A 27,678-nucleotide genomic window follows, 5' to 3' on the forward strand; every position below is an offset into this window, starting at 1 on the left:
GAAGGTCGTGGGTTCAAGCCCCCCACTAGAGAGACTCGAGCCCCAGAATCCCCCAGGGCCAGTACTGAGAGAGTGCCTCACTGTCGGAGGGGCAGTACTGAGGGAGCGCCTCACTGTCGGAGGGGCAGTACTGAGGGAGCGCCGCACTGTCGGAGGGGCAGTACTGAGGGAGCGCCGCACTGTCGGAGGGGCGGTACTGAGGGAGCCCCGCACTGTCGGAGGGGCGGTACTGAGGGAGCGCCGCACTGTCGGAGGGGCGGTACTGAGGGAGCGCCGCACTGTCGGAGGGGCGGTACTGAGGGAGCGCCGCACTGTCGGAGGGGCGGTACTGAGGGAGCGCCGCACTGTCGGAGGGGCGGTACTGAGGGAGCCCCGCACTGTCGGAGGGGCGGTACTGAGGGAGCCCCGCACTGTCGGAATGAGATGCAAATACTCAGCAGCTGAAGTAACATCCGTGGAGTGAAAAACCAGAGGGCGGACATGCTGCAGAACCAGCTGAGTATATCGAGAATTTTACAATTTATTCACATTTGCAGCAACTGATGGCAGAGGACAGCGGGAGACGCAGAAGAAGAGGAATCGGACGGGAGGAATCTGACAACAGCCCCTTTGTGGCCAGGATATCCGGGATGGAATTATCCTGCCTGTGGTCCCACGGACTGGACAGGATGCCTTTCTTCGTGTGTGTGTGAAATGAGGGAGGCACAAGGGTGGGGCTGTGCTGACGGGACAGCGAGATAGCAAGCCGTGCACGCCGGGGGGGAGGAGAATGCCCGGGGGAGGAGGAGAATGCCGGGAGGGGAGGAGGAGAATGCCGGGAGGGGAGGAGGAGAATGCCGGGAGGGGAGGGAGAATGCCGGGGGGGGGGGGGAGAATGCCGGAGGGGGGAGGAGAATGCCGGGGGGGGGGGGGAGAATGCCGGGGGGGGAGGGGGAGAATGCCGGGGGGGGAATGCCGGAGGGGGGAGGATGCCGGAGGGAGGAGGAGAATGCCGGGGGGGGGGGGGGGAGAATGCCGGGGGGGGGGGGGAGAATGCCGGGGGGGGGGAGGAGAATGCCGGGGGGAGGAGGATGCAGCATGTAACCTTTCAGCCCCACCACTTGGCCAAGGGCTCGGCCAACAATGACCTGCGCCTGACTACTGCCGAGGGGAGGGGAGGCTCGGCCTCGGTGCCGATGGTTGGTGGGTGAGCATTGGGGGGGGGGGGGGGGGGGGGCCAGGGGGTGCAGAAGGCTTTCGAAGGTTGTGTCCGCCCGGGTCACGGAGCTTCTCTGGGCGCTGGAGACAGGCGGCGACGGCCGCGGTGATCTGGTCCTGGCTCGGTCCTCCCAGAGCGCCTCCCGGCCCCTGTGACTGCGGGGTCGCCCTCGCACAAAGCTGGAGTGTGCCGCGTGCGAGACTCTGGCTGCTGCCCTTGTCCCCGGCGAGCCGAGCCCCCTGGGTCGGTGCTGGGGCCCATTCTCCCGTTGGCTGGGGTTCGAACCGGAGAACGGTCACAGCGCCGGAGGCCATTCGGCCCGTCAAGCCCGTGCCGGCCTCTCTGCAGGAGCATCTCGGCCAGTCCCACTCCCTCGCCCCCTTTCCCCAAGAGCCCGGCAAATCTTTCTTCCTCCAGCTACTTATCCAACTCCCTTTTTGTGAGCCGCGATCGAGTCCCGATCCTAACCCACTCGCTGCGTAAAAAGGACTTCCCTCGCGGCGCCTTTGGTTCCTTGCCAATCGCCTTTAATCTGTGTCCTCTGCTTCCCGACCCTTCCGCCAACGGGGACAGTTCCCCTCGATCTCACTCTGGCCAGGCGCCTCGTGATTTTGAAACACCCTCGATCAAATCTCCTCTGCTCCAACGGAGAAAGTTGGGATGGTGATTCAGCTGAATATTCACGTTTGGCACGTCATCGAGTGTTCCCCGAGAGGCAGAAGTGTATGGGTTCCCTGCATTTTGTTTGGAGCGCACAGCCATGTTAATGATCAGAGACATTCCTCGTGCTGCACAGATTTGCTCAGAGGCTGCCTGGGGAGCTCAGTAACCTCAGCCCCGGGGACCTCCGGCAACACCAGCACAGCACGGGAAGGTAAGCGTGTGCCAACTATCGGCTCACCCCTCGTACACCGACAGTGCGGCGCTCCCTCAGTACCGCCCCTCCGACAGTGCGGCGCTCCCTCGGTACCGCCCCTCCGACAGTGCGGGGCTCCCTCAGTACCGCCCCTCCGACAGTGCGGCGCTCCCTCAGTACCGCCCCTCCGACAGTGCGGGGCTCCCTCAGTACCGCCCCTCCGACAGTGCGGGGCTCCCTCAGTACCGCCCCTCCGACAGTGCGGGGCTCCCTCAGTACCGTCCCTCCGACAGTGCGGCTCTCCCTCACTGCGGCGCTCCCTCAGTACCGCCCCTCCGACAGTGCGGCGCTCCCTCAGTACTGCCCCTCCGACAGTGCGGCGCTCCCTCAGTACCGCCCCTCCGACAGTGCGGAGCTCCCTCAGTACCGCCCCTCCGACAGTGCGGCGCTCCCTCAGTACCGCCCCTCCGACAGTGCGGCGCTCCCTCAGTACCGCCCCTCCGACAGTGCGGCGCTCCCTCAGTACCGCCCCTCCGACAGTGCGGCGCTCCCTCAGTACCGCCCCTCCGACAGTGCGGGGCTCCCTCAGTACCGCCCCTCCGACAGTGCGGGGCTCCCTCAGTACCGCCCCTCCGACAGTGCGGCGCTCCCTCAGTACCGCCCCTCCGACAGTGCGGCGCTCCCTCAGTACCGCCCCTCCGACAGTGCGGCGCTCCCTCAGTACCGCCCCTCCGACAGTGCGGCGCTCCCTCAGTACCGCCCTTCCGACAGTGCGGCGCTCCCTCAGTACCGCCCCTCCGACAGTGCGGCACTCCCTCAGTACTGCCCCTCCGACAGTGCGGCACTCCCTCAGTCCTGCCCCTCCGACAGTGTGGCACTCCCTCAGTACCGCCCCTCCGACAGTGCGGGGCTCCCTCAGTACCGCCCCTCCGACAGTGCGGGGCTCCCTCAGTACCGCCCCTCCGACAGTGCGGGGCTCCCTCAGTACCGTCCCTCCGACAGTGCGGCTCTCCTTCACTGCGGCGCTCCCTCAGTACCACCCCTCCGACAGTGCGGCGCTCCCTCAGTACCGCCCCTCCGACAGTGCGGCGCTCCCTCAGTACCGCCCCTCCGACAGTGCGGAGATCCCTCAGTACCGCCCCTCCGACAGTGCGGCGCTCCCTCAGTACTGCCCCTCCGACAGTGCGGCGCTCCCTCAGTACCGCCCCTCCGACAGTGCGGGGCTCCCTCAGTACCGCCCCTCCGACAGTGCGGGGCTCCCTCAGTACCGCCCCTCCGACAGTGCGGGGCTCCCTCAGTACCGCCCCTCCGACAGTGCGGGGCTCCCTCAGTACCGCCCCTCCGACAGTGCGGGGCTCCCTCAGTACCGCCCCTCCGACAGTGCGGCACTCCCTCAGTACCGCCCCTCCGACAGTGCGGGGCTCCCTCAGTACTGCCCCTCCGACAGTGCGGCACTCCCTCAGTACCGCCCCTCCGACAGTGCGGGGCTCCCTCAGTACTGCCCCTCCGACAGTGCGGAGCTCCCTCAGTCCTGGCTCTTGCTCACCTGGCTGGATGACTCCAGCTTTATTTCGCTCTTCTCTGATATTTCTTTCAATGCTGCTCGGATTTTTTTCCTCAATGCTTGCTCGCGGAATTGTCGGAACTACAGCAACGTGAATTTATATAGCGCCTTTAACGTGGTAAAACGTCCCAAGGCGCTTTACAGCCGCAGAAGGAGATCTTCGGACAGGTGACCAAAAGCTGGGTCACAGAGGTCGGTTTTAAGGAGCGTCTTAAAGGAGGAGAGAGAGGCGGAGAGGTTTAGGGAGGGAGTTCCGTGGCTTGGGGCCCAGGCAACAGAAGGCACGGCCACCGATGGTGGAGCGATTATAATCAGGGATGGTCAGGAGGGCAGAGATCTCGGGGAGTTGTGGGGCTGGAGGAGGTTACAGAGATAGGGAGGGGTGTAGGGGCTGGAGGACGTTACAGAGATAGGGAGGGGTGTAGGGGCTGGAGGGGGTTACAGAGATAGGGAGGGGTGTAGGGGCTGGAGGAGGTTACAGAGATAGGGAGGGGTGTAGGGGCTGGAGGGGGTTACAGAGATAGGGAGGGGTGTAGGGGCTGGAGGGGGTTACAGAGATAGGGAGGGGTGTAGGGGCTGGAGGGGGTTACAGAGATAGGGAGGGGTGTAGGGGCTGGAGGAGGTTACAGAGATAGGGAGGGTGAGGAGGCCATGGAGAGATTTGAAAACGAGGATGTAAATTTTAAAATCGAGGCATTGCTGGACCGGGGGGCCAATAAAGAAAGACTTGCAATTTATATAGCGCCTTTCACAACCACCGTACGCCTCAAAGCACTTTACAGCCAATTAAGTACTTTTGGAGTGTAGTCACTATCAGTGAGCACAGCGGGTGATGGGTGAGTGGGACTCGGTGCGAGTTAGGACACGGGGCAGTGAGCACAGGGGGTGATGGGTGAGCGGGACTCGGTGCGAGTTAGGACACGGGGCAGTGAGCACAGGGGGTGATGGGTGAGCGGGACTCGGTGCGAGTTAGGACACGGGGCAGTGAGCACAGGGGGTGATGGGTGAGCGGGACTCGGTGCGAGTTAGGACACGGGGCAGTGAGCACAGGGGGTGATGGGTGAGCGGGACTCGGTGCGAGTTAGGACACGGGGGCAGCGAGCACAGTGGGTGATGGGTGAGCGGGACTCGGTGCGAGTTAGGACACGGGGTCAGTGAGCACAGGGGGTGATGGGTGAGCGGGACTCGGTGCGAGTTAGGACACGGGGCAGTGAGCACAGGGGGTGATGGGTGAGCGGGACTCGGTGCGAGTTAGGACACGGGGCAGTGAGCACAGGGGGTGATGGGTGAGCGGGACTCGGTGCGAGTTAGGACACGGGGGCAGCGAGCACAGTGGGTGATGGGTGAGCAGGACTCGGTGCGAGTTAGGACACGGGGCAGTGAGCACAGGGGGTGATGGGTGAGTGGGACTCGGTGCGAGTTAGGACACGGGGTCAGTGAGCACAGGGGGTGATGGGTGAGCGGGACTCGGTGCGAGTTAGGACACGGGGCAGTGAGCACAGGGGGTGATTGGTGAGCGGGACTGGGTGCGAGTTAGGACACGGGGGCAGCGAGCACAGTGGGTGATGGGTGAGCAGGACTCGGTGCGAGTTAGGACACGGGGGCAGCGAGTACAGGGGGTGATGGGTGAGCGGGACTGGGTGCGAGTTAGGACACGGGGCAGCGAGTACAGGGGGTGATGGGTGAGCGGGACTGGGTGCGAGTTAGGACACGGGGCAGCGAGTACAGGGGGTGATGGGTGAGCGGGACTGGGTGCGAGTTAGGACACTGGGCAGCCGAGTTTGGGATGAGCTGAAGTTTAAGGAGGGTGGGTGGCTGTGCGGGTGAGTGTTGGGAATAGTTGGAGGCAACAAAGGCGTGAAGATCCATCTTTCATTGCCAGAGATTCCGGGACAATACCGGGACGGTTTGGGTCCTCCTCCCCCTCCGCCCCTGACCGTCCGGAGGGGGAGGAAATTGAACTTGTGGCTCTTGTCCATACGTTGAATGTAACTGGTGCCTCTCTCGGTGTCTCTCTCAGATATTGACGAGTGTTCGCTCACGGCCTCTGCCCTTTGTGCCTATCGCTGCATTAACACTCCCGGAACCTTCAACTGCATTTGCCCCGAGGAGGGATATGTCCTTTCGCCCAATGGGAGGAACTGCACAGGTACGCATTTATATCTTCAGTATATTCATTCTCAGGATGTGGGCATCAGCTGTTTTGCTTGTCTCTGCGCGCTGGGGAAAATTCAGGCTCGTGAAGAAGGTGGAATAGAGAAAATGCCAGTGTCAACGTCCAACAACTGTACAGGGTATTGGTGAGGCAACACCTGGAGTACTGCGTGCAGTTTTGGTCTCTGTATTTAAGGAGGGATAAACTTGCATTGGAGGCAGTTCAGAGAAGGTTTACTCGGTTGATTCCGGAGATGAGGGGGTTGACTGATGAGGAAAGGTTGAGCAGGTTGGGCCTCTACTCATTGGAGTTTAGAAGAATAAGAGGTGATCTTATCGAAACGTATCAGATTCTGAGGGGGGCTGGACAGGGTAGATGCAGAGAGGATGTTTCCCCCTCGTGGGGGAATCTAGAACTAGGGGGCACATAGTCTCAGAATAAGGGGTCGCCCATTTAAGACGGAAATGAGGAGGAATTTCTTCCGGTGAATCTGTGGAATTCTCTGCCCCAGAGAGCTGTGGGGGGCTGGGTCATTGAATATATTTAAGGTGGAGATAGACAGATTGTTGAGCGATAAGGGAGTGAAGGGGCGGGCGGAGAAATGGAGCTGAGTCCATGATCGGATCAGCCACGATCGTATTAAATGGCGGAGCAGGCTCGAGGGGCCGAATGGCCGACTCCTGCTCCTGTTTCTTACATTCCTGTGTCTTACACTCTCTCTCTTTATTCACCAGACCTTGACGAATGCGCCTTAGGAACTCACAACTGCACGAGCGCGGAGACCTGTTTCAACGTTCAGGGCGGATATAAATGCCTCTCCTTCGAGTGCCCCGCGAACTACAGGAGAGTTACACAGACGTAAGTGAACGTTTTGGTAGACGGGGAGGTTTTTTTTGCCGCTGTGGGCTGTGGGGCGGTAATACCACTGTCCCCGGCCGGAATGGTGGTGATTGGGTCACTGCCCCCCTGGTCACTCGCGCCAGGGCAACGCACTGCTGTAAGCGCCTGCGATTACTAACTGTCCCCCACAACACGGCAATCTGTCGGCAGAAATCAGCCCGCTCTTATCGGGAGAAGTTACTGGAGCTTCAATCATGGGCTGTTTGCTATACTTCGCTTTAAATAGATCCTGTAGACTGTTTGCTCTACTTCGCTTTAAATAGATCCTGTAGACTGTTTGCTCAACTTCGCTTCAAATAGATCCTGTAGACTGTTTGCTCTACTTCGCTTCAAATAGATCCTGTAGACTGTTTGCTCTACTTTGCTTCAAATAGATCCTGTAGACTGTTTGCTCTACTTCGCTTCAAGTAGATCCTGTAGACTGTTTGCTCTACTTCGCTTCAAATAGATCCTGTAGACTGTTTGCTCTACTTCGCTTCAAATAGATCCTGTAGACTGTTTGCTCTACTTCGCTTCAAATAGATCCTGTAGACTGTTTGCTCTACTTCACTTTAAATAGATCCTGTAGACTGTTTGCTCTACTTCGCTTCAAGTAGATCCTGTAGACTGTTTGCTCTACTTCGTTTCAAATAGATCCTGTAGACTGTTTGCTCTACTTCGCTTCAAATAGATCCTGTAGACTATTAATGCACGAGTAAGGAAGAAGCTTGGATGATGTGGAATCGATATGGGTGGAGCTGCGGAATACCAAAGGACAGAAAACGCTAGTGGGAGTTGTGTACGGACCACCAAACAGTAGTAGTGAGGTTGGGGACAGCATCAAACAAGAAATAAGGGATGTGTGCAATAAAGGTACAGCAGTTATCATGGACGACTTTAATCTACATATTGATTGGGCTAACCAAACTGGTAGCAATACGGTGGAGGAGGATTTCCTGGAGTGTATTGGGGATGGTTTTCTAGACCAATATGTCGAGGAAACACCTAGATAGCTGGCCATCTTAGACTGGGTGATGTGTAATGAGAAAGGATTAATTAGCAATCTTGTTGTGCGAGGCCCCTTGGGGAAGAGTGACCATAATATGGTAGAATTCTTTATTAAGGTGGAGAGTGACACCGTTAATTCAGAAACTAGGGTCCTGAACTTAAGGAAAGTTAACTTCGATGGTTTGAGATGTGAATTGGCTAGAATAGACTGGCAGAGGATACTTAAAGGGTTGATGGTGGATAAGCAATGGCAAACATTTAAAGATCACATGGATGAACTTCAGCAATTGTACATCCCTGTCTGGAGTAAAAATTAAACAGGGAAGGTGGCTCAACCGGTAACAAGGGAAATTAAGGATAGTGTTAAAATCAAGGAAGAGGCATATAAATTGGCCAGAAAAAGCAACAAACCTGAGGACTGGGAGAAAGTTAGAATTCAGCAGAGGGGGACAAAGGGTTTAATTAGGAGGGGGAAAATAGAGTATGAGAAGAAGCTTGCCGTGAACATAAAAACTGACTGCAAAAGCTTCTATAAATACGTGAAGAGAAAAAGATTAGTGAAGATAAATGTAGGTCCCTTGCAGTCGGATTCAGGTGAATTTATAATGGGGAACAAAGAAATGGCAGACCAATTGAACAAATACTTTGGTTCTGTCTTCACAAAGGAAGACACACATAATCTTCCGAATGTACTTGGGGACCGAGGGTCTAGTGAGAAGGAGGAACTGAAGGATATCCTTATTAGGCGGGAAATTGTGTTAGGGAAATTGATGGGATTGAAGGCCGATAAATCCCCGGGGTCTGATGGTCTGCATCCCAGAGTACTTAAGGAAGTGGCCCTAGAAATAGTGGATGCATTGGTGATCATTTTCCAACAGTCTATTGACTCTGGATCAGTCCCTATGGACTGGAGGGTAGCTATTGGAACCCCACTTTTCAAAAAAGGAGGGAGAGAGAATACAGGTAATTATAGACCGGTTAGCCTGACATCAGTAGTGGGGAAAATGTTGGAATCAATTATTAAGGATGAAATAGCAGCACATTTGGAAAGCAGTGACAGGATCGGTCCAAGTCAGCATGGATTTATGAAAGGGAAATCATGCTTGATGAATCTTCTGGAATTTTTTGAGGATGTAACTAGCAAGGGAGAACCAGTGGATGTGGTGTATTTGGACTTTCAAAAGGCTTTTGACAAAGTCCTGCATAAGAGATTGGTGTGCAAAATCAAAGCACATTGTATTGGGGGTAATATACTGACGTAGATAGAGAACTGGTTGGCAGACAGGAAGCAGAGAGTCGGGATAAACAGGTCCTTTTCAGAATGGCAGGCAGTGACTAGTGGGGTACTGCAGGGCTCAGTGCTGGGACCCCAGCTCTGTACAATATACATTAACGATTTAGATGAAGGAATTGAGTGTAATATCTCCAAGTTTGCAGATGACACTAAGCTGGGTGGCGGTGTGAGTTGTGAGAAGGCTGCAGGGTGACTTGGACAGGTTAGGTGAGTGGGCAAATGCATGGCAGATGCAGTATAATGTGAATAAATGTGAGGTTATCCACTTTGGGGGCAAAAACACGAAGGCAGAATATTATCTGAATGGCGGCAGATTAGGAAAAGGGGAGGTGCAACGAGACCTGGGTGTCATGGTACATCAGTCATTGAAGGTTGGCATGCAGGTACAGCAGGCGGTGAAGAAGGCAAATGGCATGTTGGCCTTCATAGCGAGAGGATTTGAGTATAGGAGCAGGGAGGTCTTACTGCAATTGTACAGGGCCTTGGTGAGGCCACACCTGGAATATTGTGTTCAGTTTTGGTCTCCTAATCTGAGGAAGGACATTCTTGTTATTGAGGGAGTGCAGCGAAGGTTCACCAGACTGATTCCCGGGATGGCTGGACTGACATATGAAGAAAGACTGGATCGACTCGGCTTATATTCACTGGAGTTTAGAAGGATGAGAGGGGATCTCATAGAAACATAAAAAATTCTGACGGGACTGGACAGGTTAGATGCGGGAAGAATGTTCCCGATGTTGGGGAAGTCCAGAACCAGGGGTCACAGTCTAAGGATAAGGGGTGGGCCATTTAGGACTGAGATGAAGAGAAACTTCTTCACTCAGAGAGTTGTTAATCTGTGGAATTCCCTGCCGCAGAGAGTTGTTGATGCCAGTTCATTGGATATATTCAAGATTGAGTTAGATATGGCCCTTACGGCTAAGGCGATCAAGGGGCACTGAGGGAATGATCAGCCATGATCATATTGAATGGTGGTGCAGGCTCGAAGGTCCGAATGGCCTACTCTATTTTCTATGTTTGCAAAAATGCACTCTTTAAAGAACTTCTGTGGACTGTTTGATGTAGTGCCAAGTTTAAGTAGATTCTGTGGACTGTTTCGTATAGTGCACTGTAAGTAGATTCTAAAGACTGTTTGATGGAGTGCACAGTTTAAGTAGATTCTGTGGACTGTTTCGTATAGTGCACTGTAAGTAGATTCTAAAGACTGTTTGATGGAGTGCACAGTTTAAGTAGATTCTGTGGACTGTTTGCTCTGAGTCCTGCAGTAAGTCCCGCCCCACCTCCATGTCATTGGCTGACTCGGCGATATTACTCACACTTTGTGTTTCTATTTCCCGTTTCCCGGGCAGGCGCTGTGAACGGCTGGCGTGCCAGGATTACATCGAGTGCCAGACGATGCCGCAGAGGATCAGCTACTACCAGCTCAGCTTCCCCACCAACATCCGGGTGCCGGCCAACATCTTCCGCATCAGCCCGTCGCCGGTCTACGCGGGCGACAACATCCTGCTGGGCATCACCGGCGGCAACCAGGGCATGCACTTCAGCACCCGCCGGCTCAACAACTACACCAGCTTCGTCTACCTACAGCTGCCGCCCAGGGGGCCCGGCGACTTCCTGCTCGACGTGGAGATGACTCTGATCCGCCACAGCACCGCCACCAAGTTCATCGCCAGGATCTACGTCTTCATCACGGGCCCCGCTCTCTGACGGGAGCAGGAGGAGGCCGTTCAGCCCCTCGAGTCTGTTACATTAGGGAACAGGAGGGGGCCGTTCAGCCCCTCGAGCCTGTTACATTAGGGACAGGAGGAGGCCGTTCAGCCCCTCGAGCCTGTTACATTAGGGACAGGAGGAGGCCGTTCAGCCCCTCGAGCCTGTTACATTAGGGACAGGAGGAGACCGTTCAGCCCCTCGAGCCTGTTACATTAGGGACAGGAGGAGGCCGTTCAGCCCCTCGAGCCTGTTACATTAGGGACAGGAGGAGGCCGTTCAGCCCCTCGAGCCTGTTACATTAGGAACAGGAGGAGGCCATTCAGCCCCTCGAGCCTGTTACATTAGGAACAGGAGGAGACCGTTCAGCCCCTCGAGCCTGTTACATTAGGGACAGGAGGAGGCCGTTCAGCCCCTCGAGCCTGTTACATTAGGAACAGGAGGAGGCCATTCAGCCCCTCGAGCCTGTTACATTAGGAACAGGAGGGGGCCGTTCAGCCCCTCGAGTCTATTACATTAGGGACAGGAGGAGGCCGTTCAGCCCCTCGAGCCTGTTACATTAGGAACAGGAGGAGGCCGTTCAGCCCCTCGAGCCTGTTACATTAGGGACAGGAGGAGGCCGTTCAGCCCCTCGAGCCTGTTACATTAGGGACAGGAGGAGGCCGTTCAGCCCCTCGAGCCTGTTACATTAGGAACAGGAGGAGGCTGTTCAGCCCCTCGAGCCTGTTACATTAGGAACAGGAGGAGGCCGTTCAGCCCCTCGAGCCTGTTACATTAGGGACAGGAGGAGGCCGTTCAGCCCCTCGAGCCTGTTACATTAGGGACAGGAGGAGGCCGTTCAGCCCCTCGAGCCTGTTACATTAGGGACAGGAGGAGGCCGTTCAGCCCCTCGAGCCTGTTACATTAGGAACAGGAGGAGGCCGTTCAGCCCCTCGAGCCTGTTACATTAGGGACAGGAGGAGGCCGTTCAGCCCCTCGAGCCTGTTACATTAGGGACAGGAGGAGGCCGTTCAGCCCCTCGAGCCTGTTACATTAGGGACAGGAGGAGGCCGTTCAGCCCCTCGAGCCTGTTACATTAGGGACAGGAGGAGGCCGTTCAGCCCCTCGAGCCTGTTACATTAGGAACAGGAGGCCATTCAGCCCCTCGAGCCTGTTGCGCCCTTCGATGAGATCAGTGCTGATCTACGACCTAACTCCATCTACCCGCCTTAATACCTTTGTTAAACCACAATCTCTCAACCACCAATTTAAAATTAACAATTGACCCCCAGCATCGATTGCTGTTTGCGGAAGAGAGTTCCAATCTTTGACTGCCCTTCGTGTGTAGAAGTGTTTCCTAATTACATTCCTGAAAGGTCTGGCTCTAATTCTTAGCCTCAGCCCCCTGTTCCTGGACTACCCAACCAGCAGGAACCGTCTGTCTCTATCTATTCCCCTCAATATCTGGAAAACTTCAATCAAGTCACCCTTTAACCCTCTGAATTCCAGGGAATACAATCCAAATTTGTGTAACCTCTCCTTGTAATTTAACCCTTGGAGTGCGGGTATCACTCTGGTAAAGCTACACTGCACTCCCTCCGAGCCCAGTATATCCTCCCTAAGGTGATGTGACCAGAATTGCTCTCAGTGCTCCAGGTGTGGTCTAACCAGGGCTTTGTACAGCTGCAGTATAACTTCTACCCCCTTTGTATTCTGGTCCTCTCGATATAAAGGGCAGCATTCCATTAGCCTTGTTGGTTATTTTCTGTACCTGTTGATATTTTAATGATCATAAGAACATAAGAAATAGGAGCAGGAGTCGGCCATACGGCCCCTCAAGCCTGCTCCGCCATTTAATACGATCATGGCTGATCCGATCATGGACTCAGCTCCACTTCCCTGCCCGCCCCCTTATCGGTTAAGAAACTGTCCATCTCTGTCTTAAATTTATTCAATGTCCCAGCTTCCACAGCTCTCTGAGGCAGCGAATTCTACAGATTTACAACCCTCAGAGAGAAGAAATTTCTCATCTCAGTTTTAAATGGGCGGCCACTTATTCTAAGATCATGCCCCCTCGTTCTAGTCTTCCCCATCAGTGGAAACATCCTCTCTGCATCCACCTTGTCAAGCCCCCTCATAATCTTATACGTTTCGATAAGATCACCTCTCATTCTTCTGCATTCCAATGAGTAGAGGCCCAACCTACTCAACCTTTCCTCATGAGTCAACGCCCTCATTCCCGGAATCAACCGAGTGAACCTTCTCTGAATAGCCTCCAAAGCAAGTATATCCTTTCGTAAATATGGAAACCAAAACTGCACGCAGTACTCCAGGTGTGGCCTCACCAATACCCTGTATAACTGTAGCAAGATTTCCCTGCTTTTACACTCCATCCCCTTTGCAATAAAGGCCAAGATACCATTGGCTTTCCTGATCACTTGCTGTATCTGCACACTAACCTTTTGTGTTTCATGCACAAGTACCCCCAGGTCCCGCTGTGCTGCGGCACTTTGTAATCTTTCTCCATTTAAATAATAACTTGCTCTTTGATTTTTTTATGCCAAAGTGCATGACCTCACACTTTCCAACATCATACTCCATCGGCCAAATTTTTGCGCACTCACTTAGCCTGTCTATGTCCTTTTGCAGATTCTTTGTGTCCTCCTCATACATTGCTTTTCCTCCCATCTTTGTATCATCAGCAAACTTGGCTACGTTACACTCGGTCCCTTTTTCCATGTCATTAATATAGATTGTAAATAGTTGGGGGCCCAGTACTGATCCTTGCGGCACCCCACTAGTTACTGGTTGCCAAGCCGAGAATGAACCATTTATCCCGACTCTGTTCTCTGTTCGTTAGCCAATCCTCTATCCATGCTAATATATTACCCCCAACCCCGTGAACTTTTATCTTGTGCAGTAACTTTTTATGTGACACCTTGTTAAATGCCTTCTGGAAGTCTAAATACACATCCGCTGGTTCCCCTTTATCCACCCTGTTTGTTACATCGTCAAAGAATTCCAGCAAATGTGTCAAACATGATTGATGTACCCGGACCACCCGAGTCTCTTTGGGTCTCTGCTGCTTTTAGCATTTCACCATTTAAAAAGTATCCTTTTCAGGTCTAAAGTGGATGACCTCATATTTGCCTGCATTGAAATCCATTTGCCACAGTTTTACTCATTCACTTAACGTTATTAAGAGATATTAATAGATTATGTTTCCATCTACACTGCCGTCTATCTTTGTCTCATCGGCATACTTGGATATGTGGGTCTTTATCCCATCATCTAAGTCGTTAATAAATAGTGAATAGCTGAGGCCCCAACACTGATCCCTGTGGTACACCACTAGCCAATTACAGTACCTGCCCAATATCCCTATTCTGTCTCCTGCCGCTCAGCCAATCTCCTAACCCGGTCAATAATTTGCCCTTAATTCCGCGGGCTTCTATCTTAGCCAACAGTCTCTTACGGGGGACTTTATCAAATGCCTTCTGGAAGTTGATATAAATAACATCTGTAGACATCCCCCGTCCACTAATTTAATCATCTCTTCAAAATATTCAATCAGGTTTGTCAGATATGACCTACCCTTTCACAAATGCACGCTGGCTCTCTCTCATCAGCTGGAAATTTTGAGAGGCGTTCAGTCTCCCGATCCTTAAGTATAAATTCTAGTAATTTCCCGACAACGGGCTAACTGGTCTATAATTCCCTGGTTTCCCTCTCGCCATTCTTAAATAGACAATTGAGAGAACTTTGGAAGACTACAGTTGGGGAATCTGCAGTCTTCTCACATCCTTCCTTTAAAACCCTGGGGTGGTCACCATCTGGTCCTGGGGGATTTGTCACTCTTAAGTCCCATTATTTTCTTCATTACTGTGACCTTGTTGAGCCCCTGTCTCTGACTCAGTATTACTTTCCTTCCATGCTATCCTCTCCCTCTGCGGTAAATACTGACGCAAAGTAATTGTTCTACATGTCCGCCATTTCCTTATTTTCAGTTACAATATCACTGAAATTTTCTCCAATTAAATATTGGGAACACCGAAGCCACAAACTGTGTTCCCTAGCCACTGACTCCATCCCTCTCCCGAGCATCTATGAGGCTGAGCCAGACTGTTTGCAATCTCGCTGTCATATTTGACCCTGAAATGAGTTTCCGCCCACATATCCGTGGCATAACTAAAACCCCCTATTCCCCTCTAGTCACATCCCACCAGTTACAGTACCTGCCTATTATCCCTACTCTCTGTCTCCTGCTGCTCATCCACTTTCCGAACCCGGCCAATAATTTGCCCTCAATTCCATGGGCTTCAACTTAGCTGACAGTCTCTTACGAGGGACTTTATCAAAATGCCTTCTGGAAGTCGATAGAAATAACATCCACCGATATTCCCTAACTCCTCAAAAACGTCAATCTGGTTTGTCAGGCAAGACCCACCTTTCACAAATCCACGCTGGCTCTAATAATCAGCGGAAAATGGTCGAGGTGTTCAGTCACTCTATCCTTGATTATATACTCCAGTAACTTCCGACCACAGATGTTAGGCTAACTGGTCTACAATTCCCGGGTTTTCCCCTCTCACTGTTCTCAAATAAATAGCAGAGTGACATGTGCAATTTTCCAATCTAAAGGAACAGTTCATGAAGTGAGGGAACATTGGAAGATTACAGTTGGGCTATCTGCAACATTCTCTCACACTTCCTTCAACACCCTAGGATGAAAACCATCTAGTGATACAATCTCAGTCATTTATGGCACAGGCCATTCGGCCCATCATCTCTATGCCAGACCTGGCCACTTGTCACTCTTTAGTGCCAATACATAAGAATTAGGAGCAGGAGTTGGCAATTCAGCCCCTCGAGCCTGCTCCACCATTCAATATCACGGCTGATCTTTGGCCTCAACTCCACTTTCCTGCCCTATCCCCATATCCCTTGATTCACTTAGTGTCCCCAAATTTTTCTCAGCCTTGAATATACTCAGGGCTGTGGAGGCTCAGCCGTTCTGGGGCAGGGAATCCCAAAGATTCAACCCCCCTCTGAATGAAGAAATTCCTCATCTCAGTCCTAAATGGCCGACCCCTTATCCTGAGACTGTGTGACCCCTGGTTCTAGACTCCCCAGCCCAGGGTAAACATCCTCCCTGCATCTACCCTGTCAATCCCCCTCAGAATCTTAGATGTTTCAATGAGATCACCTCTCATTCTTCAAAACTCCAGAGAATCTTTTTAATCTCATAGGACGACCCTTTCATCCCAGGAATCAGTCTGGTGAACCTTCATTGCACCACCTCAAAGGCAAGTATATCCTTCCTTAGGTAAGGAGGCCAAAATTGTGCACAGTACTCCAGGTGTGGTCTCAGCAGGGCCCTGTATAATTGTAGCAAGACTTCCTCACTCTTATACTCCAACCCTCTTGTGGATAATGGACAACATGCGATTTGCCTTCTGATTTGCTTGCTGTACCTGCATGCTAACTTAAGTGTTTTCTCCGTTATTATTATTTTGCTTACGTGAACTTATACTGAATCAGGGACAGGTACTCAGTATAGTTTCCTTGGGATGTGATCCTCTTCCTCCACTGTAATTACTGACGCAAAGTAATTATTTAACATGTCCACCATTTCCTTATTTTCATTGACCGTATATCACCATTACCAGTTTTCAAGGGGCCTACAATGCGTTTTTCTAACAATCGCAAAACATTTGTGAGCTGATTTTGATGTCCCTTTGCGGGCTTTCTTTCATACTCCCTTCTTGTAGCTCTTACGATGGGTTTTGTCACCTTTTGCTGTTCGTTTTCTCTCTCAGTCATCAGGACCTGTTTTTTCTTCGGGTTTAACGTTGTACCGTACCTCTATAATTGTCCATGGCTGTTTGCGGCACGTAGAGGTGTGTCCCCTTAAGGGGAATAAACGGGTTCTGAATCACGTTCAAAAACCAATTTAACACCACCCACTGATCTGTCGTTTTACCCATTAACAGATTTGCCCACTTTACTGTGGGCAGTCTCATTTAGAGCACGGAAGGAGACCATTTCAGCCCATCGTGTCCGTGCCGACCGACCAAGAGCCACCCAGCCTAATCCCACTTCCCAGCTCTGGGTCTGTAGCCCTGCAGGTTACGGCACTTCGAGCGCACATCCAAGTACTTTTTAAATGTGGTGAGGGTTTCTGCCTCTACCACCATGTCAGACAGTAGCTGTTTCGCATTTCTGCCTTTCAGACAGAACTGAACCAGGCCAGACCCCCGGCAGGTTGGGACCTGAACACTTACAGCTATGTTGTACTGCACGGAAATAGAAACATAGAAAATAGGTGCAGGAGTGGGCCATTCGGCCCTTTGAGCCTGCACCACCATTCAATATGACCATGGCTGATCATGCAACTTCCGTACCCCATTCCTGCTTTCTCTCCATACCCCTTGATCCCTTTAGCCGTAAGGACCATATCCAACTCCCTTTTGAATATATTCAATGAACTGGCATCAACAACTCTCTGCGGCAGGGAATTCCACAGGTTAACAACTCTCTGAGTGAAGAAGTTTCTCCTCATCTTGGTCCTAAATGGCTACCCCTTATTCGTAGACTGTGACCCCCTGGTCATTGGACAAATGAGCCATTAGTTCATGCTCCACACGAGCCCCCTCCCACCTCTCTCCATTTCACCCCATCACCTTCCATTCCCTTCTCCCCCATGTGTTTATCCAGCCCCCCCTTAAATGCATCGATACTGTTCGCCTCGACCCCTCCGAGTTCCACATTCTCACCGCTCTCTGGGTAAAGAAGTTTCTCCCAAATTCCCCACTGGATTTCATAGAAATTTACAGCACGGAAGGAGGCCATTTCGGCCCATTGTGTCCGCGCCGGCCGACAAAGAGCCATCCAGTCTAATCCCACTTCCCAGCTCTGGGTTTGTAGCCCTGTAGGTTACGGCACTTCGAGCGCACGTCCAAATGTGGTGAGGGTTTCTGCCTCTACCACCGTGTCAGGCAGTGAGTTCCAGGCCCCCACCACCCATTATTTTAAAACTATTCCCCCTGGTTGTTGACCCCTCTACCATTCAAGCATGACCTACTTGCTTATATTCTATGCCTCGGCTAATAAAGGCAAGTATCCCATCTGTCTTAACCATTTTATTTACCTGGCCTGCTACCTTTAGGGATCTGTGGACCTGCACTCCAAGGTCCATCTGTTCCTCTACACTTCAGTGTCCAACCATTTAATGTGTATTCCCTTGCCTTTTGTTAGCCCTCCCCAAATGCATTACCTCACTCTTCTCCGAATTGAACTGTATTTGCCACTGTTCTGCCCAGTTGACCGGTCCATTGATATCTTCCTGCAGTCCGCAGCTTTCTTCGTTATCTTCCGCATGGCCAATTTCTGTATCATCTGCAAACTTCTTAATCGTACGCCCTACATTCAAGTCAAAATCATTGATATATATATATATATATACCACAAAGAGCAAGGGACCTAGCTAGTACTGAGCCTTGCAGAACCACACTGGATACAGCTGCAAGGGGGTTAAATAATGGTCACTGGAAGGTAGTGAATTGATCCGACACACGTCCAGTTTTTAGGGCTTAGGAGGTTCTGAGGAAGCGGGAGTTCCTCTGTCTTATGGTATGGCAAAGCATGCTTGCTGGAATGGATTTTAAGAAGAGGGAGCAGCAAAGCCTGACGGTTAATGAACCAGCCGTTGTATCAACCTTAGTACAGATTCATGGAACCGCACATATTCAGTACAGAACAAGGACAATAAAATGTTTGGGAACATCGATTATAAGCAGCATGGGAACAGGATGGTATTGACTGGAGTTCTTGGGAGAGGGACACAGAGGCACCGCCCTGGCAAACAAAGTTAATCAACACGTCATGAGGAACTGAGGCAAAGATGACATCACTGAATTAACACATTCGGGGAGGGTGACGTGTGATGGGAGATGGACAGATGGGGGAAGAACCATACAGAGCCAGTTTGAGCAGTGGGCCAATCGGTGGGTTTGTAGGAGGGTCACACACCTCGAAAAATGTATAACTGCAATTGTAAAACCTTTGTTCGGGAAAGTGTTCATCAGAACCGTCCCGCGCATGCTTGAATAAAAACCGGTTAAACCGAGGTTTTGTTAGAATGATGCCGTGGTCACTATATGGATGGGCGGGTGTCGATCAGGGAGTCCAAATTGAGGAAGAGAAGTCGTCTTTTTACCCCGATGCAGCCTTCCAGTCACAAAAACACCCATCAACCATTACCCTTTGCTTCCTGCCTCTAAGCCAATTTTGGATCCAACTTGCCACTTTGCCCTGCATCCCATGGGCTTTTAACTTTCGTGACCAGTCTGCCACGTGGGACCTTATCAACAGCTAAAATCCATAAACACAACATCAAACACACTGCCCTCATCGATCATCCTCAGAAAATTCTATCAAGTTAGTCAGATATGACCTTCCCATAACAAATCCATGTTGACTGTCCTTGATTAAATCCAAATGAAGATTTTTTCCAATATTTTTCCCACCACCGAAGTTAGGCTGACTGGCCTGTAATTACTCGGTCTATCCCTTTTTAAACAGCGGTACAACGTTAGCAGTCCTCCAGCACCACACCTGTAGCCAGAGAAGATTGGACAATGGTGGTCAGAGCCTCTGCTATTTCCCCTCTTGCTTCTCAACAGCGGGAGCAAGTTCCACATTCTCGCCACTCTCTGGGTAAAGAAATTTCTCCTGAATTCCCCGTTGGATTTATCACTGACTGTCTTATATTGATGGCCCCCTAGGGCTCCACAAGTGGAAACATCGTCTCTACGTCGACCCTATCGAAAACCTTTAAAGACTTCCACTGGATCTTTCCAGGCGAGTCCGATGTTGGGGGGGGAGGAGGTTAAAAAGACACAGCGCACGACATTCTTCATATTTTTAAACACGTCTCTAAACTTTTATTTCTAGTGGGACCCAATAGAAATCCAGAAAAAAAAAATAAAGCCAAAAAAGAAAATAGTTATAACAAATTAATGACACGCAAAATATAATTACAATGCAGTCAGAGATTCTGTGGGGTGGGGGGTGGGGAGGGGAGAGAGGGAGCTGGATGTCACCACTCCTTCTGCTGGAACTCAGTCACTGTACAGTAATAAACGCTCCCCCCGCTGGAACACGAGAACGAGGTTGGGTCCCGCTCTACACCAGGTTGGGCAAACAGTTCAATCACAATCTGGGGGGGGGGGCAGGTGGGGGGGGGGCAGGAGTTGTGGAGGGGGGGGGAAGGGGGTGGAGGCAGGTATTTCTCCCCAGTGTCCCAATGTTTATCCCTCAACCAACACCCAAGAACAGATGACCTGGGCCATTATCACGTTTGCCGTTTGCAGGAGCTTGCTGTGCGCAAATTGGCCAACATCACAACAGCGACCGCACTTCGAAACGTGCTTCATGGGCTGCGCGGCCCTTTGGGATGTCCGGAGGTGGTGAAAGGGCGCTATCGAAATAAAGACCATCTTCCTTCACTCGCAAGTAATCTTTATTCACAGCCCGAGCCCAGCAAGCTCTATACCACAAGAGGGTGTTGATGCCAAGCCCGGCCCTGTCCCCATCTGATAGGTGTCTTCCGCCAGAGGTCTCTGACTCGCGAGCAGGAGCGGTGACTCTCCCCCTCGCGATCAGGAGCCTAACTCCACCCCCCCCTCGCGATCAGGAGCGGTGACTCCCCCCCGCTCCTCGCGATCAGGAGCCTAACTCCCCCCCCCTCGCGATCAGGAGCCGTAACTCCCCCCCCCCTCGCGATCAGGAGCCGTGACTCCCCCTCGGCTAATTCACACCGGATCACAAACCGGGACCTGCTCGGACACTGCTTACCAGAAGGAACTCTCACTCCTGCAGCGCCCGTCACGTGCCCGGGTCGTCCGCGGAGGCCTTCGTGCCCAAACCAGGCGCGTCGGAGATGCAACGTGTGAAACGCGGCGGCCAACGTGCGCGGGTGGGTGGGGTGGGGCGCGGGGGAAGCTCTCACAAACAGCAACGGGACCCCGGACGGTCGGGTCATCTGGTGGAGGGCAAAACTTTGGGCTCAGGACACCAGGCCCCCCCCCCCCGCCCCTTCTTGCTCGTCCCGGGAATGTGCAGGGGGGGAACCAAGCGAATGATCAATCCCGAACAAACACCGTCCTTTCAATCCGTGCAAGCCGGCCCCTTCTGACTCTCGCAGCAGACGGACTGTCCCCTCTCCCGGAGACGAGACAAAACAAAAAAAGACTTTGTGGATCAGAACTATGTACACAACACACACGCGCACAAGAACAGTTTCTCCTCTTGTTTTGTGTCTGTTTTTAAACTCAGTTATTTTCTGTGTTTTTTTAAAAAAAAAGTTACTTCACCGACAGGCCTTGCCGGTGCTTCAAGTGGCATAATTAGGCGAGAGAGAGAGAGAGAGAGAGAGAGACAGACACACACACACACACACAGAGAGAGAGAGAGTTGCACGCAAAGCACCTGGAACCCTCCTGTGTCGCCGTGGGTGGGATCCGTGGGTGTCGGTCGGTCGGGGGAAAGTTCTCTGTTCTTGAACTCGATCCGCTTCGCCTGGGGGGTAAAACGGTGATCTTCGTATACCGTGCAGATACCCTCAAGTCCTCCGCTGCGTACTGCAGCCGTCAGTTCAGTACTTCACGCACAGAATACGCGTCAGAGGGAAAACAGAAAGAGAAGGCCCCTTTTTCTCCACCCTCCACCCCCCCAGCCCCCTTCCCCGCCCACCAATTCAAAGCGTCCCGTCCCACCACAGATGTGCTTTCCACATCGACGTCAAAACGGTAAGCATGCTGCGTTAATTCTCGCCCGGGGAAAGAGCACGACCTGCTTCCTTTTCTCCTTCACCAAAAAATCCCCCACCCTCCCCTCCCCTCCCCGCGGGAAAGGGCACGGGGGGGGAAAAAAAAAAAACTTGCCGGAGAGCTGTGACGGGGATGGGGGGCTCCGAATCCCACCCCAACCCCGCCACACACCCCAGACGCCGGCCTCTGGCCGTCTAGTTGCCGACTGCCTCTCGAAAAATCTGTCGCTATTTGTCGCGTGCTGCGTCAAGGTAATCGCCCGCCCTGCCCCTCCCTCCCTCCGGCGCGCTTGGACAGGCTGAGCGGGGCAGGGTGACGGGAGGGGAGCGGAGGAGAGGCGAGGGGGAGAGACACACATGCGCACACACACCGATTGGATCAAGTGTGCCGACAATTGCTTACGAGGTAAACTCGTGAGCCCGACAAGCGCTAAAATCCCCCTCCTCTCCCCCCCTCACCGCCAACCCCCGGTTTGAATTCATTTTCTTCCCGCCCTCCCTCCTCCAATTCAGCTCGGGTGCTGGTCTTTAAATCCTAATGTGGTCGGTGTTACTGGTTTTTTGAGACCCCCCTCCCTGCACCCACCCCCTTCCCCTCCCCTCCCCTTTCCCCACCCCCCTCCCCCACTCCTCAACGCTCTTGGTAGGCGAGGTTGGTCATCTCTGGTCCAATTGAGTTCAGAGCCTCTCGGGCATCGCCTGTCTGCGCCAAGCTGCTGAGAGGGCGGCCTTCGATCATAACTGCTGAAACACAAAACGGGAGGTGTTCAGGTCTCCCAGGCCGACACAACGCACACAAGGACTGGAAACATAGAAACATAGAAAATAGGTGCAGGAGTAGGCCATTCGGCCCTTCTAGCCTGCACCGCCATTCAATGAGTTCATGGCTGAACATTCAACTTCAGTACCCCATTCCTGCTTTCTCACCATACCCCTTGATCCCCTTAGTAGTAAGGCCCTCATCTAACTCCTTTTTGAATATATTTAGTGAATTGGCCTCAACAACTTTCTGTGGTAGAGAATTCCACAGGTTCACCACTCTCTGGGTGAAGAAGTTCCTCCGCATCTCGGTCCTAAATGGCTTACCCCTTATCCTTAGACTGTGACCCCTGGTTCTGGACTTCCCCAACATTGGGAACATTCTTCCTGCATCTAACCTGTCTAACCCCGTCAGAATTTTATATGTTTCTATGAGGTCCCCTCTCATTCTTCTGAACTCCAGTGAATACAAGCCCAGTTGATCCAATCTTTCTTGATAGGTCAGTCCCGCCATCCCGGGAATCAGTCTGGTGAACCTTCGCTGCACTCCCTCAATAGCAAGAATGTCCTTCCTCAGGTTAGGAGACCAAAACTGTACACAATACTCCAGGTGTGGCCTCACCAATGCCCTGTACAACTGTAGCAACACCTCCCTGCCCCTGTACTCAAATCCCCTTGCTATGAAGGCCAAGAGAGAGAGAGAGAGAGAGAGAGAGAGAGAGAGAGAGAGAGACACTGCACACATGATTCTCCTCCCTCCCCGATTCATCATCGTCATAAGCGGTCCCGCGAACGAGGGTGACCTGCTTCCACGAGAGTTCTCAGATGTTTCAATGAAGGACCCGATGTTCCAGGTCCTGAACTCCAATCGAGGCGGAGGGGGGGGGGGGGGGGGGGGGGGAGAAAGATGCCCGTGGGTGGATTTTTTTTAACGTGGGGTGGCCGTTGCACACCAGCCACCACACGGTTCTTGACAGAGCGAGGTCTCGGTCCAGGGGCAAGGGTTAACCAGGACGACTGGAGACCAGCTCTGCTGCACGGACCCAGTGCACACACACATATCGCACACAGTGTGGGCTGGGCCCCGGGCTCTGCTCGGCCCCGTACCCTAGTTTGCCGCATGGTCGCCACTATCTCTCTCCAGCCCTTCAATCCTTTCCCTAATGGTATCCAGGCAGATAAAACTGTGTAGGTGAATCACAATGAAATATACACGTTTTATATCCCCGATCATACCCCACCCCCCCCCGCCCCGCACAATGAAACACCCAGCCCGACTGCCGATCTCCGAATATATTCAAGGCTGCGATCAATCCATTTTGAGAGTCGAGGGGAAGCGAGCGATATGGGGATCGGGCGGGGAAGTTGGAGTTGAGGTCGATGATCAGGCCATGGTCTTATTGAATGGCGGAGCAGGCTCGAGGGGCCGAATGGCCGACTCCTGCTCCTATTTCTTGTCTTCTAAAAGAGAAATGATCGAAAACAGATATGGAGCCAAGACGCGGTAAAGCAGGCTGCGTGTCTGGACTGGGGGGGGGGGGGGTGCAGAGAGACCCCAAATTAACATGTCTGCAGGAGAGATCGTTGCCACTAATCTCTGCGGCTCAGAGTCACTGAGCTGGGGAGGGGGGGGCCAGAGAGACTGTCCCGAATGGACACGTCTGCAGGAGAAATCGTTGCCACTAATCTCTGCGGCTCAGAGTCACGGAGCTGGGGGCCCAGTTGGAGACACTCCCGACACATGAGGGAGGGAGGGAAGGGGGGTGATGAGTCGTATCCGGACAGTTTGCTCCAGACTCCGATCACACCGACCTCCTCCTGTTGCGATGGTGACAGGCTCGAGGGGCTGAACGGCCTCCTCCTGCTCCTAATGTAACAGGCTCGAGGGGCTGAATGGGCCTCCTCCTGCTCCTAATGTAACAGGCTCGAGGGGCTGAATGGGCCTCCTCCTGTCCCTAATGTAACAGGCTCGAGGGGCTGAACGGCCTCCTCCTGTTGCTATGGGGACAGGCTTGAGGGGCTGAACGGCCTCCTCCTGTTGCGATGGTGAGAGGCTTGAGGGGCTGAACGGTCTCCTCCTGTTGCGATGGTGACAGGCTCGAGGGGCTGAACGGCCTCCTCCTGTTGCTATGGGGACAGGCTTGAGGGGCTGAACGGCCTCCTCCGGTTGCGATGGTGACAGGCTCGAGGGGGGCTGGGGGCGACTGGACACGGAGAGGGACAGGGGGCACTGCGGGAGACCTACCTCCACTCCGTTGTGTGTGACGGGGCTCTGTGACGCTCGGAGATCTGCTCCCTGATGCTCCGGTGCGCGCGCAGCCTTCGCCGCTGGGCTGGCGGCCTCCGACTTGCTTCTCTTTGGCTCGGTGGCCTCCCGCTCCTCGGCCTCCTCCTGCCCCGGGGGCACAGGAAAGGAGTCGCCTCGCTCAGGTTTCCTCTTCCTCCGCTTCTCTGCAGAGTCCTTCCCCCGCACCTTCGCCAGCTTGCTTTCCAATTTCTCGATCTGCGGAGCAAAACAATAAATACATTCTTTTAGAGGGACCTCGGCAGACTTGCATTCATATAGCACCTTTCCCACATGACGCGCCAAAGCACTTCACAGCCAATGAAGTACTTTCGGAGTGCGTTCACTGTTGTAATGTGAGAAACGGTAATTTGCGCACAGCAAGCTCCCACACACAGCGCTGTGATAATGACCCAGATCGTCTGTTTTAGTGATGTTGGTCGAGGGATAAATATTGGCCCCAGGACACCGGGGAGAACTCCCCCTGTTCTTCTTCCAATAGTGGCCCCGGGATCTTTTACATCCACCCGAGAGGGCAGACGGGGCCTCGGTTTAATGTCTCATCCGAAAGATGGCCCCTCCGACAGTGCGGCGCTCCCTCAGTACCGCCCCTCCGACAGTGCGGCGCTCCCTCGGTACCGCCCCTCCGACAGTGCGGCGCTCCCTCGGTGCGGCACCCACTCAGTACCGCCCCTCCGACAGCGCAGTGCTGCGGTCCCTCAGTACCACTCCTCCGACAGTGAGGCGCTCCCTCAGTACTGTCCCTCCCCCTCAGTACTGCCCCTCCGACAGTGCAGCGCTCCCTCAGTACAGCCCCTCCGACAGTGGGGCGCTGCCTCAGTACCGCCCCTCTGACAGTGCGGCGCTCCCTCAGTACCGCCCCTCCGACAGTGCGGCGCTCCCTTAGTACCGCCCCTCCGACAGTGCGGCGCTCCCTCAGTACCGCCCCTCCGACAGTGCGGCGCTCCCTCAGTACCGCCCCTCCGACAGAGCGGCGCTCCCTCAAACCTGCCCCTCTTGGCTCTGTAACCCTCAATACCATTACCCAACAAAAAATCAATCAATCTCAGTCTTAACGTTTTCGACAGCTCCCCCGTCCCCGGCAGCTTTTTAGGGAAGAGTCACAGATGTCATTCGGCCCATCGTGTCCGCGTTGCACCGGCCGACCAAGAACCATCCCGGTCTAATCCCACTTTCCCGCTCTGGGTCCGTAGCCCTGTGGGTTACGGCACTTCGAGCGCACATCCAAATGTGGTGAGGGTTTCTGCCTCTACCGCCCTTTCAGGCAGCGAGTTCCCCCCCAGACCCCCACCACCCTCTGGGTGAAGACATTTCCCCTCAAACCCCCTCTAAACCTCCCCCCCAATTACTTTCAATCTCTGCCCCCTGGTTGTTGACCCCTCTGCCAAGGGAACAGGTCCGTCCTATCCACTCGATCCAGGCCCCTCACACCTCAATTAAATCTCCCCTCAGCCTCCTCTGTTCCAAAGAAAACAACCCCAGCCTCTCCAATCTTTCCTCATCGCTAAAATTCTCCAGTCCCGGCAACATCCTGGTAAATCTCCTCTGTACCTTCTCTAGTGCAACATCCTGGTAAATCTCCTCTGTACCCTCTCTAGTGCAACATCCTGGTAAATCTCCTCTGTACCCTCTCCAGTGCAACATCCTGGTAAATCTCCTCTGTACCCTCTCCAGTGCAACATCCTGGTAAATCTCCTCTGTACCCTCTCCAGTGCAACATCCTGGTAAATCTCCTCTGCACCCTCTCCAGTGCAACATCCTGGTAAATCTCCTCTGCACCCTCTGTAGTGCAACATCCTGGTAAATCTCCTCTGTACCCTCTCTAGTGCAACATCCTGGTAAATCTCCTCTGTACCCTCTGTAGTGCAACATCCTGGTAAATCTCCTCTGTACACTCTCTAGTGCAACATCCTGGTAAATCTCCTCTGTACCCTCTCTAGTGCAACATCCTGGTAAATCTCCTCTGTACCCTCTCTAGTGCAACATCCTGGTAAATCTCCTCTGCACCCTCTCTAGTGTAACATCCTGGTAAATCTCCTCTGCACCCTCTCCAGTGCAACATCCTGGTAAATCTCCTCTGTACTCTCTCCAGTGCAACATCCTGGTAAATCTCCTCTGTACCCTCTCTAGTGCAATCCATCTTTCTTGTAATGCAGTGACCAGAATTGCATGCAGTTCTCCAGCTACGGCCTAACCAGTGTTTTTTTGCAGTTCAGCATAAATCTGGAATTAAAAAGTTCCAGATTCCCACGGCCCTGTGTGTGAAGAAATGCTTCCTGACATCCCCCCTGAACGGCCTGGCTGGAATTTTAAGATGCCCCCCCCTCCACACCAGAGGAAACAGTTTCTTTAGATCGATCCTGACCGGTTTCGCCCCTCGGCTAATGCCGATACCGACACCAGCCACCGGCACTTCCCCGATTCCCGGCCCGCACTGCTCGCTCGTTCCGGCTCACCTGCAGCAGGTTCTGGATCTTCTCCCGGGGGGGCGAGCGCACCGCTTGCAGGATCCTCCAGATGTTGTGGTTTTCATCCAGCGTCACTTCCAGCAGGTCCCCGTCCGTCATCAGCTCCTCCAGCTGTTGTTGCACAGCCTCCGAGAGCTCGACGGCCGGGCATTCGAGACGGAGCTCGTCCACATCTGCAAACGGGGGGGGGGGGGGGGGGGGGCGGGGGAAAAGAGTACACTGCTTACACCGAGGGCCTGGACAGTTTATACGCACCGCCGCCGCCTCATTGCTCTCCCCGAGAGGCGTTCAACATCGCTCACATCCCAAGCACGTTACAGCGGAATTAACCCCACAGTTATCTCTCTCCAAAACGAAGTTAACTGTTCATCAAACTTACATTTTTACACAGTTTTCATCTCCAGCAACTTATCTTAGCCCAACGGGAGACGGGAGCAAGATTTCAGAATACAATTACTGCAGCCTGTAACTCACTCCTGGGTATCTGTTATTCTATATATAAACCCCCCGAACCACTCGATTAGATTCCAGCCTGTAACTCACTCCCGGGCATCTGTTATTCTATATATAAACCCCCCCCGAACCCCTCGATTAGATTCCAGCCTGTAACTCACTCCCGAGTATCTGTTATTCTATATATAAACCCCCCGAACCCCTCGATTAGATTCCAGCCTG

The 27,678-nt window shown here is 53.3% G+C and overlaps 2 protein-coding genes across 2 annotated transcripts in view; one reads left to right on the forward strand and one right to left on the reverse strand.

Moving 5' to 3' along the window:
* Window positions 1-1,858: 1,858 nt before the first annotated feature.
* On the forward strand, window positions 1,859-10,834 carry LOC139240494 (fibulin-1-like). Its single transcript, XM_070869028.1, has 4 exons — window positions 1,859-2,072; window positions 5,639-5,767; window positions 6,508-6,631; window positions 10,304-10,834. Exons 1-4 carry the CDS (start codon window positions 1,859-1,861, stop codon window positions 10,659-10,661), a joined length of 825 nt encoding a protein of 274 aa, XP_070725129.1. The 3' UTR covers window positions 10,662-10,834.
* An 11,237-nt stretch (window positions 10,835-22,071) lies between these two features.
* The window catches only part of kdm5c (lysine demethylase 5C), a 125,685-nt gene continuing 120,078 nt past the window's right edge, over window positions 22,072-27,678 (reverse strand). Inside the window, exons 22-24 of the mRNA XM_070869043.1 lie at window positions 26,992-27,176; window positions 24,476-24,733; window positions 22,072-22,215 (exon numbers count right to left, since the gene is read on the reverse strand). Coding sequence (XP_070725144.1) covers window positions 22,207-22,215; window positions 24,476-24,733; window positions 26,992-27,176 — 452 coding nt within the window. The 3' untranslated portion in view covers window positions 22,072-22,206. The remainder of the gene's footprint in view (window positions 22,216-24,475; window positions 24,734-26,991; window positions 27,177-27,678) is intronic.

The sequence above is a fragment of the Pristiophorus japonicus genome, chromosome 32, assembly GCF_044704955.1.
Source record: "Pristiophorus japonicus isolate sPriJap1 chromosome 32, sPriJap1.hap1, whole genome shotgun sequence".
Taxonomy (NCBI): Eukaryota; Metazoa; Chordata; class Chondrichthyes; family Pristiophoridae; genus Pristiophorus; species Pristiophorus japonicus.

What these genes read in the sequence shown, in the direction of transcription:
- LOC139240494 (XM_070869028.1), top strand. Translation starts at nt 1,859, where the DNA reads ATGGTGATTCAGCTGAATATTCACGTTTGGCACGTCATCGAGTGTTCC. An exon ending in CACCAGCACAGCACGGGAAG is followed by an intron (nt 2,073 to 5,638) that starts GTAAGCGTGTGC and finishes TGTCTCTCTCAG; the next exon opens with ATATTGACGAGTGTTCGCTC. An exon ending in TACAGGAGAGTTACACAGAC is followed by an intron (nt 6,632 to 10,303) that starts GTAAGTGAACGT and finishes TTTCCCGGGCAG; the next exon opens with GCGCTGTGAACGGCTGGCGT.